Below are 19,520 nucleotides of genomic sequence, written 5' to 3'. Positions count from 1 at the left end.
AAGTGGGCACATGGTAGAAGGCTTTTTGGAGAGGAATTCTGACCTGGTTATTAAAGAGAATAAGAAACATGGAGTAGGAGAACAAAACTTTCTACATTAGAATACGCCATTAATTAAAACAGCACTGTCAGGAAAAAGGGTGGGGGAGGGCGCCTGGGTGGCTCAGTGAGTTAAACGTCTGACTCTTGATTTCGGCTCAGGTCATGATCTCACCGTTGGGAGATGAAGCCCAGCATCCAACTCGGTGCTGAGAGGTAGAGCCTGCTTGGGATTCTCTCTCTCCCTCTCTCTGACCCTCTCCCTCACTTGCACTTTCTCTCTCTAAAATAGATAAAATGGAAAAAAAAATTCCTTAATAAAATAAAACTGGGGCACCTGGGTGGCTCAGCTGGTTAAGTGTCCGACTTGAACTCACAAACTGCGAGATCGTGTCTGAGCTGAAGTCCTGCATCAGGCTCTCTGCTGACAGACGAGAGTCCACTTTGGATCCTCTGTCTCCCTCGATCTCTACCCCTCTCCCACTAGTGCGTATGCTCTCTCAGTCTCTCTCTCTCTCTCTCTCTCTCTCCCCCCCAAAAATAAATATTTTTTACATTAATAAATAAAAATAAATAAAATCTTTAAAAGAGCTCCTGGGTGGCTGAGTGGGCTGGGGGTCCACTTTTAATCTCAGCTCAGGTCATGGTCTCACAGTCATGAGATCAAGCCCAGCATTGGGCTCTGCGCTGAGCACAGAGCTTGCTTGGGATTCTCTTTCTCCCTGTCTCTCTGTTCCTCCCCCACTCACACTTTCTCTCTCAAAATAAATTTAAACAATAAAAAATAAATACATCTGGGCGCCTGGGTGGCTCAGTCGGTTAAGCGTCCGACTTCGGCTCAGGTCGTGATCTCGCGGTCCGTGAGTTCGAGCCCCGCATCGGGCTCTGTGCTGACGGCTCAGAGCCTGGAGCCTGTTTTGGATTCTGTGTCTCCCTCTCTCTCTGACCCTCCCCTGTTCATGCTCTGTCTCTCTCTGTCTCAAAAATAAATAAATGTTAAAAAAAATTTTTTTAAATAAATACATCTTTAAAAATAAAAAATTAAAATTAAAAAAAAAGCACTGTCTTCCTAAAACCCCCCAAATAAACTTCCAATTTAGACATATGAACATAATTTACAAGGCATGTTTACTTACATTTTTAATTTGTGACTCAAAACCACCTTTTAAAATCTTTAGTCCCACTCTACAGATTTTAAAACTGAGGACTGAAAAGACTGGAAGATTTACCCAAGGTCATGCTCCCAATCTAACAAGAGGAACAGTAGGAAGCTGAGACTTGGTTTCCTTTCCTTTTTTAAATTTTTTTTTAATGTTTATTTATTTTGGAGAGAGAGAGAGCGAGCTCACGAGCAGGGAAGGGCAGCAAATGAGGGAGACACAGAACTCAAAGCTCCGAGCAGTCAGCACAGAGCCTGATGTGGGACTTGAACTCAAGAACCATGAGATCATGACCTGAGCCGAAGTCAGACACTTAACTGACTGAGCCACCCAGGCGCCCCACTGGTTTCCTAATTTTAACCTGGAAACTATTCTCATTGTATCACATGATGTTCTACATGGATAACATTTCCTGTTCCAGACAGAAGATGGAGACCCAGGCCTTGCAAGATTTACTCAAGCATCATTTTAAACCTGACATTTGATCTAGAACAATGGTATAAAGTGCTTTTTCCTTCAACGGAACTGGCCTAAATTCAATCCTCCCTGGAGAGAAAGTGGCAAATGATGCATATACCAACATAATTTCTAAATCATTTTGGCAAGAGGAAAAAAAGATTCTAGAAAGTTAAAGGTCTTTCATGGTAAAGAGATTCCATTTCCTTTTATTTCTCTTTAAATGAATAAGCCTGCAGACGTTTGTTAGTAGCAAACATATGGAGAGTGTCGACTTTCATAGTTTAACTGGATTGGGGCAATTTGGAGGTAGAAGGGGTGATAAGCGCTCTTTAGGTGGGAGGCAGCTTTCTTTCTTACTCTCCTCCCACCTCTGAAAACTACACACCAAGAGAATGGATGTTGTAAAAAAAAAAAATTATATCGTAAGCTAACTTCGGGTCTGTTTCTGAAAACTGAAAAACACAGGGACGCCTGGGTGGCTCAGTCGGTTAAGTGTCTGACTCTTGCTTTCAGCTCAGGTCATGCTCTCTCTCGGTTTGTGGGATCAAGGCACACGTCAGGCTCCACAGTGATAGCGTGGCGCCTGCTTGGGATTCTCTCTCTCCCCATCCCCACCCTCTCTCATTCAGAAAGAAAGACAAAGAAAGAGAAAGAAAGAGAGAGAGAGAGAGAGAGAGAGAGAGAGAGAGAAAGAAAGAAAGAAAGAAAGAGAAAGAAAGAAAAAGATAAAAAGAAGGAAAGAGAAGAAAGAAAGAAAGAAAGAAAGAAAGAAAGAAAGAAAGAGAAAGAAAGAAAGAAAGAGAAAGAAAGCACGTTAAAACACACACACACACACACACACACACACACACGCACACACACCACACAGAAAGGTATCGTCCACAGACCAGCTCGCCCCCTCCCAAGAGGTACAGCCAGCCAGACACTCATGCACAGACACACACATTCTCTCCCTTTGTCCCCCTCCCAAGTGGATAAAAAGTCACTCAACTACAGCAGTAAAACAGGACCGGCTGCTCCGTACGGTTTAAAGCAAGAATGAACAACTACTCACCTCTCCGATTTCGTGCTCACGAAGAACAAAACTAAGGGTGTCTGTCCTGGGCCCAGCCACCAAACGCAGGTAGAGCGGATGTTCCCGGTCTGAGAGCTTACAGGCATAGACTGGGTGAGGAGACAAGTGGCATGTGACAGAGTACTGAACCGTCCCCTGGACCATACGCCCCGCTTACCAGCCCCTCCTCCAGATCAACACAACAGCCCATGTCACCCAGCCACCAAGTCACCGTCCTCCTCCTCTTGTGACCAGAAACAGCCTATAGTGGAATGAAATCTACACTATTTCCACTGTATAGACAGCTGCACAATATACACTGCACCTTGATCAAAACGGAAATAACTCTCGGGGCACCTGGGTGGCTCAGTCGGTTAAGCGTCCGACTTCGACGGTCCGTGAGTTCGAGCCCCGCGTCGGGCTCTGGGCTGATGGCTCGGAGCCTGGAGCCTGCTTCGGATTCTGTGTCTCCCTCTCTCTCTGCCCCTCCCCCGTTCATGCTCTGTCCCTCTCTGTCTCAAAAATAAATAAACATTGAAGAAAAAAAAAAAAAAAAAGGAAATAACTCTCCAGAATGAATTTAAATGGGTCTTAGTTAGTCCCCAAACGGGCTTACAATTCATTCTGCTCCTCCTTTCAAAAAGCATCTGCAACCCCTTTCAGAAACCGTAAAAATAATACACCATCCAAAGAACACAAAATTGGAGCACTAGGAGCAAATCAGTCTACAGATCTAGAATTTTAGCAGCTGCAAATAAACCGGGCAGTCAGGATGCAAGCTCTGGTGACTTCAGGAGCACAGCTGTGTCTCCTCCCACACACTCACCCCCCCCCCAGGTACCAGCACTGCCTGCAACGCTGGAAGATTTCGCCAGCCGTCAGGGTACTATCTCAACAGGCCGCTATCACACTATTACTGTCCGTGTGTGCCACTCCAGTCCAGGTGGGCAGGCACAGCAGCTGGCAGGATAAAATGCCATCTGAGCTCTTTTACGTTATTTTGGCACTTCTGGAAACAACTGCATCGCAGGTCCTGATTTCCCTGCGGACGGAAACCCCCACAACTCTGAGCCTGGGGCCTCTTGAGGGTAGGTAGGAATCTTGGCCTGCCCCTCTTCGTATTCTGCAGGTGGCCTGTGCTCAAAACAGTGCGTGCATACCTAGCGACTAGCTGGATTCCATCCCCATGCAACTGAAGGGCAGTTCTCTCGTGTCAGGTTAGCGCATTTTCCTCCATGGCTCTGCTGGAGGCTTTACCGCCCAAAAGCACAGTGTAAGTACCCGATCGCCCACACATGGTTACCATGTGCAAACGAGCTCTTGGTGAATCACTGGATCACAGTGGTTATCGATTTCTGCTTCGAGTGCCTGCCCTCGACTACTGTGTGTTCAGGTTCACGCAGTTCTTTAATATTCTCTTTCTATCCATTGAACATGGGTATTAAGTTCAGACAGGCAGACCCCAGATCGGACTGTCATTCATCCAGCGGATTGGCCTCTGGAGAGCTACGTACCAAAATGCCCCAGCGTCAAGGCCAGTGTGGCAAGCTAAAGAAACTGAAGAACTCAGGGCTGTGCCACTCCAGGCTGAGATGTTCAGGCACACGTGTGCCTCCCACCCTCAAAGTCTCTGAGGACGCAGGCCCCCCCCCCCACGCCACTCCATGTTCGGATGCACATCAAATGTGGGATGTGCTAATGAAGCCTTCAAGCACAGAGGCATTCCTTTTCGTCCTGAAGAGCATCAAAATCAAGGCGGGGAACAAAAAAAAAAACAAAAAAAAAAAACAAAAAACCAAAAAAACGTCAAAGCTACCCCCCTGTGCACACATCACAAACTCCTCCACAAAGGCCTCCACAAAGGCCATCACATGTGGCTGCCTCGGGGCTCCTCAGACCCCCAACTAGCCAACTCAAAAATACGGAAAGCCAGCAAACATCAGGTGTGAGCCACGAGCACCACAGCTTCCAGAACCCATCCCAGGGCTCTGACACCACCGAGGTACAGACACCCAGCAGTGTCCTTTCTGCGAATGAGGACAGAGACCTAAGAGTAGAGACCTTTTCATCTCACGCGCGGCAGCATACCTTGGTCTTCCCTGTGACAACGCTTATAAAGTGCAAACTTGGCAGGGCTCTCAGTCACGAGAAACTTCTTGAGCAGGGCCTCGATCACTTCCCCCACGGTGTTCGTGCTGCTGATGTGAAGCGTGTTCGTACAGCCATTGCTACTGGGAGCAAGCTTTCCAAGGCTCGGAGAAGTCTGTGGGGGTCTGCAGAGTTCCATCTGGACTTTAATGAAGCCAGTGTAAATCCCATTTGAGTTCTGAAGCCGGAAGAGAAGCACACACTTAGTTCCGCTGACTGCAGCATTCGGCATTTGAGGGAAGCACCCCAGCAAAACAAGGGAAAGAATGTCTCGCCTTCCTTCTCTTGGTCTTTGTTTTTCCTGCTCTATGGCAGAACTTCAGTAAAGATCACCCCTGAGGGAATGATCTCAGAGGGAGGGAACACCCCCAACAAAGTGCTTCCAGAGCAAGGTCTGTAGGGCAGATGTGGGACAGAAGCCTCCCCCTGCTTTGCGCCCAGGGCTACATGTGAAAGGTCAGGGCCCATTGGAGAGGTTACAATCCCCTGGGGCAGTGGCCAGACAAATCCCAAGATGCCTTCACACATGGGGGGCCGCAGTCCGTCCGCAGCTGATGGCCAGCTATTACACAGAAAAGGAAGGTCACTGGGGGGCTGGGAGACACCCAAGTAACCTGGAGTGGTCAATGAACAACCTATTTCATTCCCAGTGGCTTTATGGTATGTCCTCGATTACCGATCTCACTCAAACTTTTGTACACAGCACACATGCCATATACAGCGTGGGGTACACGATGATGTGATCCCGGCACCTCGAGCGGTAAGATGTGCAAAACAACCCAAAGCTACAATGTGAACTACAGAGATTGTAAGGACTTGTCTTTCTGGTCTGACTTATACCTCCGTCTATATACTATTTCCTAACAGTTTTACTGAGGTATAATTTTTATTACCCCCACCCCCCAAAAAAATCACATATTTATCCAGACAACTTGTTGAGTTTAGCGTTTAACCGAGAGCAGAATTACTATTTCTTAGTTGCCAAAAATAGTAACAACGGTCTGGTCTTCGCTTTTTCTTTTTACAGCGGGTATATTTAGAAAAAGTTTATTCTAACGTTTTATGAAAACAAATCTTCAGGTGTTATATCGATAAATGAGACAGTTAAAGTCAAACATTAAAAATCTCCTTTTTGGTCCATATATTTCTTCCTTTCCACAAGGTCAACTTACAATGCCAATCCGTGTGTGTGTTCATTCCTGTGGAAAGTATTATACGACACTTAAAATTTCTATCTATGAAACGAATGGAAACCTGCATGTTTTAATCTCCCTGGCGGGAAGGGAAGAAGAAACCATGGCAGGTGGACTATTTCTCCTCTGATGAAAAACGCGTTTGAAAACAGAAATGTGAGCGTTGGAATGACGAAGCTGGGAAGCTGGGATTGTCTGTCCCACCCCCACTTCCGGGGGAGTCCGCCGGGGAGGGGTTCTTTACCGCAAGGGCTTGGATTTAAAGGCTCCTCCCCAAAGGTCAGAGAGCTCAGTAGGGCCTGTCCTAAAGGGGTCAGCCTAGTCTTTGCTCAGCTGTCAGTTCACGGTCAACAGACTGACAGGCCGAAGTCCAAGGGCCCCGGAAACCGGCAAAGGGATGGCAGGTGCCTCGAGGAAAGTCACCAAATGCGAGGACGAGGCACAGATGCCAGTCCAGTCTGCAGGCACATGAATACTGTGGCTTTGTTGCTGGCTCTCCTTGTAGTCACTAAGCCCTGGGCCCCCTTCCTCCTAAACCCTCACCCCCACTGAGCGTCAGCGTTCGGTACCACACTGTTGAAGCCCGAAACAGCAACGTGTAGGACGCTGAGCACGACCTCCCTCATCTTCCACAACAACCAGCTGAGAGAAATCTTAGCTCAAGTATATTCTGAGCCACGGGCATGAAATCCTTTTGCTGACACTTCCAAACTTATCTGCACAAGATAAAACTTATCTAAAGCCTTATTAGAATCTGAGTCACCACCTGTATGTGAAACAGACAGCGGTTATACTCAACGCTAAACATCCTTTGGAGGGGGGGGGGGGTCACAAAAACGTTTACAATAAAACTGGAAAGTGTCCACCGATGTTCCGCTACTTCAACATAGAACTTTACTTTGAAAGCTGCGGAAACACTCCACTTTACCGTCCTGCACACCTTGGCCATTCAACCTCTGCAAACGCTACTCGGAGATTTTAAAACACGTAGACTGTAGTACCAACAATTTACATTTATTTGTCTTTCGACCTGTGTCAACGTAGACAGTACTGTGGGTGCTTACCAAGGTCATCTTCAACTTGTCTGTGACTGCTAAGTTGTATTTGTGAACTTTCTCTTTGATTTCCTCTTTGCTGAGGTAATTGTGGGTTTCCTTCTCTTTCTCCACATCCTGGAAGGAAAACAAGGCATGCCACACATGAACAATCATAGAAGAAATGCAGGTAAGGCAGGATTCTTTATACAGTCCCCACAAGAACTCTGGGGCACTTCACCTCGAAACACACACGCAGACACAAACACACACACACACTCTCACTGTCAAACTCTCAGGGTCATCCACCAAGGATGGTTCTCATTCCTTCGGACTACCATCTTCCTGAGGGCTACAACTAATTTGTCAGCAGCTAATGGCAACGCTTCATTCATTATTATTTTGTGAAACTGCTTTTGCTAAATTTCCCTCTGCACAAACACCATTCTCTCAGAGTGCCTGTAGGATTGGCTATTTCCATTTATTTTATTTTTTTGAGAGAGAGACACAGAGAGAGAGCGCACACGCACAAGCAGGGGAAACGGGCAGCAGGATGGAGAGACTCTCAAGCAGGCTCCATGCTCAGCGTGGAGCCTGACATGGGGCTCGAACCCACAACTCTGGGATCATGACATGAAGCGAAATCAAGAGTCAGCCGGCTCAGCCTCGACCAACTGAGACACCCAGGTGCCCCAGGCTATTTCCATTTTAAACAATATTTAAAGACACAAACCAAAAGCTCATTAGCGAATTCTACGAACTTTACAGTCTTTACAGCTTTATACCATATTTATAAGCAAAAAGTATGGCAATTAATCATGTTAACTGGCACTAATCAATGACCTAATTACACACAACTACCACAGGGTAATTGATCTTCCAAACAAATCGTCATGTCAAGATACAAGTAGCCAGATTTCCCCTACTCACCCACTCGCAACCCATCCAGTCTCGACCCTGGCTTGGACTGTCCACACTGTGGACGGGATGATAGTAAACCCTCTTTCCACTGAAGAATTCAATAACAGTTTCTCGTCTAAAGAGCTCAAGCAGCGCGTGATATGATGTAATGGCTAGATGCAATCACAGACGGCAAGACTTCAGTGTGCTGTGACCCCCAAGAAGCCAAGCATACAAGACACCTGGCTTGTGTTGCATTTAATTCTCCCAACAACCTAACCGAGTAGACATTATTATTCCAGCTTCCAAAGGAAGTCAAGTTCTAAGTAAATTCACCTGCCAATAGAAACTTAGCGGTTCTGTGGCAGTGACAGAACTTCCCTGAAGCCTGGTTCCAAAGCCTACCAACCCTCAGTAACTCCAAATCCTGAGATCCCTCGGGAAGTGTGTGGCTTGTCTGGGGACACCTCAACTAGTTAAGAGATCAAATTTAATTTTAACCCAGGTCCTCTATGTTGCTTCCACTATCAAGAATAGGGGGCGCCTGGGTGGTTCAGTCCGTTAAGCGTCAGACTTCAGCTCAGGTCATGATCTCACGGTGCATGACTTTGAGCCCTGCATCACGCTCTCTGCTGTCAGCACAGAACCCACTTCGGATCCTCTGTCTCCCTCTGCACCCCCCCACCCCACCCCCCCCCATGCACTTACGCATGCTCACTCTCTCTCAAAAATAAGTAAACATTAAAAAAAAAAGGAGTAAAAACATAAAAAAATAACTTTACAGAAGCTTCAATGACTATTTCTAAGGAAATTCAAAACATATATTGTACCTCTCGGCTTGGCCCTGCTCTTTCCAATCCACAATTAGCTGGCCATGGGCCATAGCTGAAAAAAGATCATGAGTCTTTGTGTCGACTTTGATTTTTCAGTACAGACTGTCCAAAGACTCTTCAGAGCAAATACTAAACAGTGAACCTAAGAGATTTCCACTTCCTAACGGGTGAGATATGGCACTGGCAGAGCTAGAGGGTGCTGTGAAAACCGTGCCCAGTTCCAGCGAGACGGGGGCTCTGGTCCAGAGTCTCTCACCAACTAATACCGTGCCCTCCGCTCATTGACCTGAGGCCACTCCCTCATTTCCTAGGAAATAAAGGGACCAGAGTGAATCATCTCAACGGTGCTTCTTGACGCTAACAGGACAATTTTGCAAAAATCTGACACTGATCTCACTGGTGGGACCTATGGGGCAAAATGGTTCCATTTGAGGAATCAAGGCAACCAAAGACCCACCATTAAAAATGTACAAAGTAGCTAACTACACAAAAACCGTAGCATACGTCCACCCTAGGGGCTTACCACCTAAATAAGAGAAGGGGAAAATGGAGTGATTAAGAGCAAAGAGCAAGGTCAAGTCCATTTAGAATTTAGTGAGTTTTTTTTTTTAAGAATCTGTGTGATTTTTTAAGATTTTTTTTAAGTTTATTTATTTGGGGGGCGGGGAAGGGCTGCAAAAGAGAGAGAGAGAGAGAGAGAGAGAGAGAGAGAGAGAGAGAGAGAGAGAGAGGGAATCCCAAGCAGGCTCCACGTTGTCAGCACAGAGCCCAACGCAGGGATCAAACCCACTAACTGTGAGATCATGACCTGAGCCAAAACCAAGAGTTGCTCAACTGACTGAGCCACCCAGGCTTTCCACACCCAACATGGGGCTCAAATTCACAACCCCAAGATCAAAAGTAGTATGCTCTACTGACTGAGCCAGCCAAGTGCCCCTAGTGAGTCTTAACTGTCCCTAGGCCACCTCATGTCAGCATTCCCAGCAGCTTGAAGAAAACCGAAGGCACTAGCTGGCCTGCAAACAGAAACTCACCCCAGCTTGCCCACAAAAGCATAGCTGAGACATACTTGTGCAACAGCTACCCTTCCTTCTCAGAGATTAAAAACCAAGGAAACTGAAAGGAACAATAACAGAAAAGAGTTGGGCCCAAGGACCTCCACGATCCTTTCAAGGCAAAACACCTTGTTATTAAAAGATTAACTGGAAAGTAAATCCCAGAGAAGCAGCTAAACCCTAGAAGGCTGGGACCCTGAGTTTTTTACTGAGATATAATGGACATATAACACTATTTGTTTTAGGTGTACATCATAAGGATTTGACATATGTATATACTTCAAACCAATTAGCCCCAGTTTAGTTAACATGCATCATCACTTCACATCATTAGGATTTTTGTTTCCTGTAAGAACGGTTAAGATCTACGCCATATTTTTAAGTCAACTGACATAGCAATTGCCCACAAAGGCCACAGACCAAGGCCTGCTCACTGAGCAAATATTTACTGAGCTCCTGCTGTGTGCCAAGCGCTCGCCTGGGGGTGGGGACGTCAGGCACCACACCTCCACCCTCATGGCACTCATTGTCCAGCGAAGCCGAGTCTCAGTGAAGAATGTCAAGGAAAAAAAGCTTCTGAAATGATAAAAGCAACGCTCTGAGTGGAGTGTAGAAGCAGGGGGAAAGGCACAGAAGTCACGAGCTTAGGCTGTGAAGGACACTGGTTCCTGTTAGTATCAGAATGGGAGGAAGTCTCTAGAGCTGGAAAACTTCCAAATTGTTATCCCTTTAAGACCCCCCCCTTCCTCTCACATAGGGAAGGATCCCCCTGCCCTTCCTCCAAATACAATGTCTTTGGGAAGCCGGCCTTACGAGCAAAAAGAAGGGAAAAAACATGCAACACTGAAGGGACAAAGTAGGTACAAGGGTGCAAAAGGTAAAAATAAGGAGGAGCTTTTAAAAACCTGTGTGGCAAGTGCAAAACAGATCAAATAGTATAGACGTTAACCTTGAACTGCGATGGCAAGGACAGGAAATGGCATGGGGCGCAGCAGTCTGAAGTATCCTTATTGTTCTTGGCGGCCGAGGTGGTGACGCCACACCCAAGTACGTCTGTCTGGGCAGTTACAGGTCCTCTTTTTTATAAGCCACCTTTCTTTTATAGTCTCCTAACCCTCCAGTTTCTCAGTTCTTCCATGAAAAATTATCAACCCTAGACTCTTCCCTAGTGTGTTCATCCTGCAAGCCCAAGGGCTGCTCTGGGGTTCGCTTTGGTTCCTGGGTGGGGTCACCGAGACGTTTCTCCACCGGTGAACTTTCTCACAGGGCCACACCCTGCCTCCCAGACGCGGCGTGGCCCCATCCCATTTTAAATCAAGACTCTCTGAGAATGAACGCACCGCTTTACAAACCTGTTTATACCCTTTCTTGCTAACTCTTCTGTAATTCGACATTTTATCTCACCTTAAAATTTTAAGTCCAAAATATAACAACAGCAAAACAGAGCATCCAGGAGGACTGTGACCGCGAGCGGGAACGAGGGCTGGACCCCTTGCACTGGGGAAGGCGTGTGGCCTCCGGCGTAGGCATACACGGGTCTGATTCACAGCTGCGCCACGTCCTCGCTGTGTAACCCAAGGCAAGCTCTTTAACCTCTCGGAGACCATTTTCTCATCTCCGTAAAACGTGCAAGCCAACACGTACTTGACAGAGCTGCGACGAAAATACGATACAACTCATTATCCGACAATTCTACTGAGTGCCTGCGGGCGTCCCGGTCGGGGCCACGCACTTACGGCTAGGACAGACGGCCGTGCGCTGCCTTTCTACCTTTCCGTGGCTGACAGCCTAGTCAAGTTTGACCCACTCCCGCCCCACTCCCTCACGTGTCTTCTTTAAAAAAATAAAACTACTGACCCTTTAAAAAAGCAACTAGCACAGCTTCTCTGATTGGGTAGGGGACGCCCCGGTAGACGCACGGTGCCTGATGACAGACGCAGTAGATGGTGTCAACACCTCCCAGTCCCACGGCTCTCGTGTGGAGCTGCTCTGACTCCTGGCCGGGTTTGAGGGCTAGCGCGTGTCAGTGGGAAAGGGTGAACTTACCGGGCCAGCAGGCGCTTACTCTAAGCGACGCTAGATTCCAAACTCACGAATTCCTACTTTCAAGCTCATCTTCCGGTGGTGGCAACTGGCAGTCACCTAATGATGTCCCGAACAGACTGGGATACCCCGCGCACTACACACGGAACCAGTGCAGACCTGGGTACAGAACAAACCACAAGGACCCCGCAGGCTGTAACCGCACTGTCTGGGGGCACGGGCCCCCGCTGCAAATGGAATGCAGGGACAGCTCGAGGGGAATGGAGTGTTGGTAGTGACTTCTTTAAATTGTCCTCCTCCCAGGCTCCATTCCCACAAAGACAGCAAATAAAGTGTTGAGGACCTAACCAAAACAGAAAAATCTTCTCTGGGAGAGATCTTTCCACTGCGGTCACAGACAGACCTAAAAGCAAACCAAAGCAGGCTCGCACTTAAGCACCAGTATCAAGCAAGTGATTTCCAGCAGCTGGTGAGCAAGCAGTTAGGGGACTCCAAGGCAACTTCCAGAAAGTCCAGTTAGATGCTCCTGAACTAGGTTTTAAAGTATAACTAGCAGGGGGCGCCTGAGTGGCTCAGTCGGTGAAGCGTCCAACTCTTGTTGTCAGCTGATGTCTTGATCTCATCAAGGTCGTGAGTTCAGGCCTCAGGTTAGGCTCCACGCTGGGCACAGAGCCCACTTAAAGATTTTAAAAAATTAAAAAATAAAGGGGCACCTGGGTGGCTCTGTCGGTTAAGGGTCCAACTCTTGATTTCAGCTCAGGTTATGATCCCACAGTTCGTGGGAGCGAGCCCCACATCGGACTCTGCACTGGCAGCGTGGAGAGCCTGCTTGGGATATTCTGTGTGTGTGTGTCTCTCTCTCTCTCTCTCTCTCTCTGCCCCTCCCACTCCTGCTGTGCCTCTCTCTGCCCCTCTCGCTCCTGCTCTCTCTCTGCCCTTCTTGCTCCTGCTGTCTCTCTCCCTCTCTCTCTCTGCCCCTCTGTCGCTCCTTCTCTCTCAAAATAAATAAACTTTAAAAAACTAATAAAGTAGAATTAGCAGGGAAAAACCGTTCTGAAATGTGTTTTAGGTGTGCAGAACGGAAACCCTGTGAGGAATGTAAGAAAGGCTGTCACACAGAGCCAAACCCGCCAAGTCCTTAGAGGGTCTTTTAGGCTAGGATCGTGCCCGGTGAGAAGGGTCACAGGGGACAGTTGTGTACTTACATTAGATGCCTGTTGGGACATTCTTCACTTTTGGTACCACAACCTCTAAGATATAAAAGTAGGCAGAGCAGACGGGGGAGCTGAGTGAGCCCAGAAAGTTCTCTCAAATAAGGAGCGGCACCGCTGAGAGACAACAGCACCTTCCACAACGAGGGAAATGTCCTATAACTGCTGTCCAAAAGAAGAGTCACTAGCCACATGTGGTATCTGAGCAAGTAAAGGGAGACAATGAATTTCCATTTGAATTTTCAATAATTTAAGTGTAAGTACTTATGTGTGGCTTGTGGGACTCCACCCGGCCACGTGAATCTGGACTGTAGTGGGCGCCGTGCGAACGAACAACAAGGTGGGGAAGCCCACAAGAAAGCAACGCGAACTCTGTGTTTTAAGTAGAAAGACAACCTTTCTGGGACAAATGAAATTCTCTTCCTGAAGGAAAAAGCGACTGTGTCCAGGGGGCCTGGTGCTGCCGTTCTTGACCTTAAAAGTACAGGGTGCTGCTTGCTGCCACGTTCTCACGGCACCAGTGTTGACAATCAGCTGGGTGCCACGTCTAGAGACGCGCGCTTATCTTGGTGAACGGCCTGCTGATTCACCCTGGCCAGTCCAGAGTTTTTTCCCCTGCCGGATGAGAAGATTTTTTTTTTTTTTAACTGCGGGATATAGAGCTGGGATATATTACGTCCCATTAGGTGAGGTTCAGGGATTCACCTTGCCCATTGTAGGCTTCTCTGCACCCATAAAAGAGGTCTGCTGTTCAGGTTTCCGACGGCAAAGAAAAGGCAAGGGAAAGATGTCCCAGCCCCCTCCATCCTCCTGTTATGGAGAAACGCATCTCTGTTATCTCAGGGGAGGAAAAGCAGGTGGAGGGACGGGAGGGCAGCTAAGAGGACAAGGTCAATGCGCACAGTGCTGCCCAGCGGCCGGGTGCCAGCCTCCCCAAGAGTGCCCCCCCCCCCAGAACGCTGATCCCCCAGCATGTTCTGTGGGCAGAAAGGGCGCCGCCGCTCCTCTCCTCCCTCTCCCACCCCCCTGGCGAATCCCAGAGGGACCGAGATCTGAGAAGACCTGAAGGTTTAAAACGAAACAACACAACACACACACACAAAAAAACCCTGTATCAGTACACAGCAAGAAAACTTTGAAGAAAACGGGCCTGTCATAATGTTGTAACTGGGACATTCGTTAATTATGAGCAAATGGGTACATTACACAAGAACAGATACTTCTTTTCTTAATTATTCACTTAGTGAGTAGATTCTGTACTCAATTCTGGGATATTAGCACACATGAACCACATCTGTTGAACTTGACAATTTTAAACAACTTCTTTGTCCCAAGGCTACTTGTTAAAACAAGAGAACAGCACGAGAGAGTCGATGTGGGCATTTTAGAGGAGTTTTTAAAAAATGGGCTTCAAAAATAGAAGCAGGCAGCACCCTTATAAGGATGGAACACCATACTAGGCTCGTCTTCCATGCACTTGAGAGAGAGGTCAATGTGCCACCCACTGCCTTTAAATTCTCCCAGCCTCACCCCTTCCACTCCGCCACGAGCCACTGTGCCCTGAGAGCACCTTGTGGGCCGCCTCCTTGAGGCCCACCCCACCCAGGAAGCCATCCTAGCCACAAGAGCCCTCACTCACCCCTGTATGTTAGGAACCCCTGGGGTACCCCATCCCTGCCGATTTAGCACTCACCGCACACACCTCCACGGTTTGCTGTTTCCTATGTCTGCTCCTGCCTCCCCGTGATCTGACAGCATTTTTAAGTCTTCCACTCACTCTGGAATACAGTGCTGGAACTAGCTCTATGTTGGGGGGGCAGGGAGGGGGGGGTTCCTTTTCAACTGATTCTATCTGGTCACAGAGCCCGCATCTACAAGATTGCATTTGCAACCCAGCCTCGCAACATCTTATCTGCACGAGGTTTTCTGTTTGCTTCTCCAAACTAAATGAATCTGCAAGGGCACACAAAAGGCCTTTATAACAGCAGATACAAAGTTTTACACGCTTCTGTTATGCATCTGCACCATCAAAGGAGACAGTCCTTCAAAGCCTGCCCCTTAAATACCCTCACACACCCGAGGCAGTGAGAGCAGGCACGGGCCCAGGATGTTAATAAGATTAATTGCAGTTGTGATCCACACGAAGAGAGTCCCATCTGGGCCTTCCATGACCTCACTTTTTAAACCCCCTGGTTCCCAGTCCGCAATACCCTATATGGCTGTGCTTTCAAAACCCGGGTCGCGTGCCAATCGTCAAACAGCCACTCGTTTGTTTGGAGCCAGAAAACAAAGTTGGAGGTGGACGAGTCTCCTCAGAGTGCCCCAGCCTGAGCGCCCAACCTCAAGGGGTACCAGATTAGACCCAACCTCAGCAATCCCAGTTTGACGTGCTTTCAAAGGGAGTCAATTAAGATGCTGTTCATTTCTGAAAGGTGATACATTTTCACAACTGGTTTAACTTTCTCAAACTCTAGGCGAGCTAGGTAAGAAAGAAAGAAGACTATTACAGCCCTCAGAGCCAAGCACATCCAAATCCAGCTAATCAGCTCTGATAATTAGAAAAACAACATGGCTGCAGGTGAGTCAGCAGGCCTGCCTCAGGCCCAGCTCTCTGAGGTCTCAGAAAGGAAGCCGCAGTGGATTCTCAGGTTTCCAAAGGAAGGTGGGTCCTCAAGGAGTTTCCCTGATTATTAAGAGAACATTGGACTATGGTCCCTGTCCTTTTCAGCAGTGAGTTTCTAACATTTTTGTCTTCATTTAAGTAACCTCTACACCCAACGTGGGGCCTGAACTCACGACCCCGAGATCAAGAGCTGCACACTTTTGTAACTGAGCCAGCCAGGTGCCCCAGTTTTCTAATATTCTGTATTATCTATACCACTGTCCTAATCAAGTACCTACAAAGTCAGTCCACTGAGTATTAGGAAAATTAACTGGAACAATAATATGAGCGATCGCTGAGAAGCCAGGAGAGAAGAAAGACACTACAATGGCAAACGGTGACACAATGTCCACCCTAAATTCTAGATTAAATCATCTCACTGCTCAAGGCTCTAAGGGTCATTCAGCAGCCAGCCACTTCCTTTGGCTAAGAGCAATTACAATTGTGGCCTTGGAGCCCATCGTCACTAGTTCAGGTTAGCCCAGGGGCACTAGAGGCTCTTCCAAAGGTCAGATCTTGTGACTTCCACATCATTTGAGTGGTCATGGACCCCTTGTAGCTTGGCTGTAAGGGGAGGTAGGTTCCGGAGAAAGGAAACGAGCAGGCTCATTTGGAAGTGAGCCAGACGGGAAGCGCGAAGGAATGCTGAAGCCACCAGGACGGGGCAGGTGGAGCCCATCTGGGAAGCTGAGCGGGCTCCAGCTCCACCTACGGCGGGAATGTGAAAGTCAAGGGCAGAGGCTTACAAGCAAATAGGAGTCGTCACCTAATCTGAACAGGGACAGAGTGTCTCAAGAAAATCAGAAGTGCCTATAGGCCAGCACTCCAAGAGAAGTGATCAGAAGCAAGCTTATCTAAAAGATACCTGGTGTTCTTCCTTGCCATCTCTAATAGGAGTCTAAGTTGCCACCACATAAAAGATTTGAAAGCAACTTAAAGTTCTATGTTTTCATGTAACACAATTAAAAAGTGTGGATGACAATTTGTTGAGGAAGAGAATGTCCAGGAAGTCACATTTGACTCCTTAGGGTCTGGATTTGCAAATCCTCTATTCTTACCCAGTGTAGCCTTACTAATGCACTAGTCCAAACACACTTGTAAAGCTCCCTCTCATATCGTCTGAGTAATAGGGAGAGACTCGTCGGTCCTTTCAGGCCAGATGTCCAGACCACGAAAGATTTTAATTAGACAAACTTAAAAGTCTGAAGGGGGATGCAAGCTTCAGCTATTTTCTATCACTCTTGTTCCCGTCCCCCCATCCCCTCTCCTGAGGTCTCCTTCTCTATGCTCCACTCGAGGTGGCTCTTTTAAGTCTGTTCCTAGCCCTTAAAAGGCTTAGCTGAAGTACTACTGTGTGTATGAGGAACTCACTCTTCTACACCACAGGCAATACACAGAGGACAGAGAAAGATACCCCACTGCTGCCCTCCGTTCTCAGAAAGACACCTGTACCTCCAGCTCCACCTCAGCGGCCCCAGGTTTTGGTTTCATCTGAGGAATCACCTTCCTCCTTCCTACCAGGGAGGCGAAAGCACTCTGGAGTAATTAAAAGATGATAGAGCAATTCAAATAAAAATCTGGTGGATTATTACCTCGAAGGGTTTCACCCAGGAATTTGTAAAGACACTCTTTTTCTACAGAAATCCGCTCCTGCCCTCCTGCTTAGTTGTAGATGGGGTGAGAACCACAAAAGTCACAGGAAGTGTGTCAGGGATACAAGGCTGGTCACAGTCAGAGGTGTGGGGTGAGTTAGGACACCCAAAGAATGACAGAAGAGAGCCCAGGGAGGCAGAACCCCGTGCAAAAACGCCCAGGGGCCTGGCGCTCCTGGCCAACCTCACCCACCTCACTGAACCCAACCCCAGCAGTAGTGGGGTAAAGCAGCACCACTGCCTTTGAGGGTTCTGGCAATCTCTGAAACAGTTGACCTTTCCCTACACTTGGGTGGGGGGGAGGCCTTCGGGATACACCGCCCCCCCCATTCTGCTTCTCCTTTTCTGCCCACTCTTCCAAAACAGGACAGAATTAGCCCACCCAAATCCCTAGGAGGGGCTGAGGCGGGGAGGAAGGTAGTCAGCAAAAGCCCTTAGTGAATCTTGTCACCAAACCCCAGACACCGTGCCACCCTCATCACAACCTGACTCGGGATTCTTAGAATAAACCCAAAATTGGGTACCACTATTCTCCCTATTTTGCAATTGGAAAACAGAAGCTTACAAGGACATGAGGTTGGTTCGTGTAGAAGCTAAGTAAGGGTTGTGCCGGGTCCATCTGATTCAAAGCCCATTAAGCCAGGAGGAGGAGGAAACAACCAACCATGTGCTGGGACAGAGAAAGTGAGTTGAGAGACCCTCAGGTCTAGCACCGCTGGCTCCTGGAGGCTTAGTTGTTGTTTTATTTATGAGAGAGACAAAGAGAGAGAGAGAGGGAGGGAGGGAGGGAGGGAGGAGAGAATCCTAAGCAGGCTCCACACTGCTAGTGTGGACCCCCACGCAGGGCTCGAACTCACGAACTGTGAGATCATGACCTGAGCTGAGGTCAAGAGTCAAGACACTTAACCAACTGAGCCACCCAGGCACGCCTGCTTAGTTGTTTTAATACACTGTGTTCAACTTGAATTGGGGTGGGGGGCGGCTACCAATACAACCCAGCAATTTATCAGGGAATTAGTAATCTGGCCAGGACCACAGAGAATTCGTTTAAAAATCAGAAACTGTATTCCCAGCATTAAGAAAATCGCTAAGTAGGGGCGCCTGGGTGGCTTGGTCAGTTAAGCGTCCGACTTCGGCTCAGGTCCATGATCTCACGGTCCGTGAGTTCGAGCCCCATGTTGGGCTCTGTGCTGACAGCTCAGAGCCTGGAGCCTGTTTCAGATTCTGTGTCTCCCTCTCTCTCTGCCCCTCCCCTGTTCATGCTCTGTCTCTCTCTGTCTCAAAAATAAATAAATAAACGTTAAAAAAAAATTTTTTTTTTAAAAGAAAATAGCTAAGTAATACTTCCAAATGTCAAGATGGACCATATAGGAGCTGTTAACATGAAGCCTACAGAAGAGTTTTTAATGGGAGGAGAAAAAAAAAAAAATCAGAGGAACTGTACATCCACTATGACAAACTATGTGCCTGTTGGAAAAATGGAGTCACTTTTGCTAAGCCCAAGTCACCAAACTAAGATTTCATACCTAACTTACAGTTTCAGCTCCCCCTGCCGCTCCCCCCCCCCCCAGTGGAACCTCAAACTAGTCAACTTGGAATTAATTACCTGGTCAGCACTAGTGAAGTCAGCAGCATGATAGATCCCCGCTGTCCCCTAAAGGAAGGGGACCTTGCCACAATCTGCTTTTTGCTTTTGTAACTTCCCCGTTAGTGTCCCCTACGCCCTGCGTGCCCCGCCCCAACCCCTGAAAACCTCTCATTTTGTACAGCTCTTTGGAGCTCCGTTCTATCTGCCAGATGGGATGTTGCCCAATTCATGAATCATTGACTAAAGTCAATAAGATCTTATAAAATTTACTCCGTTGAACTTTGTTTTTTAACATGCCTCAAAGACTAGAAAGAAAGATTCCAAAATGTTCACGGCGCTTATTGCCAGTCTGGTGAGGTCGGAGACGGTTTCTTCTTTCTACACAACACTTTCACAAAATTTTCAAAAACTTCTCTGAGGTCCGCATAACTGTTAATCATTAATCGGGGTGGGGGCAGGGCGGGGCAGGAATCTAGCAAGGAAATAAAAG

The 19,520-nt window shown here is 47.8% G+C and overlaps 1 protein-coding gene across 5 annotated transcripts in view; it reads right to left on the bottom strand.

The window, feature by feature from the left end:
* Positions 1–19,520, bottom strand: part of RASSF3 (Ras association domain family member 3) — a 72,076-nt gene that overhangs the window by 4,072 nt on the left and 48,484 nt on the right. For 3 of the 5 annotated variants that reach the window (XM_027071329.2, XM_053226457.1, XM_053226455.1), the window contains exons 2-4: positions 7,117–7,224; positions 4,800–5,037; positions 2,712–2,821 (exon numbers count right to left, since the gene is read on the bottom strand). In XM_027071329.2, coding sequence (XP_026927130.1) covers positions 2,712–2,821; positions 4,800–5,037; positions 7,117–7,224 — 456 coding nt within the window. Of the gene's footprint in view, positions 1–2,711; positions 2,822–4,799; positions 5,038–7,116; positions 7,225–8,016; positions 8,047–14,821; positions 17,713–19,520 lie in introns of those variants that run through there. The other 2 variants (XM_053226454.1, XM_053226456.1) reach the window with 2 other exon arrangements.

Source organism: Acinonyx jubatus, chromosome B4, assembly GCF_027475565.1.
Source record: "Acinonyx jubatus isolate Ajub_Pintada_27869175 chromosome B4, VMU_Ajub_asm_v1.0, whole genome shotgun sequence".
NCBI classification, from domain to species: Eukaryota; Metazoa; Chordata; class Mammalia; order Carnivora; family Felidae; genus Acinonyx; species Acinonyx jubatus.
This window is presented reverse-complemented; position numbering and strand designations above follow the sequence as displayed.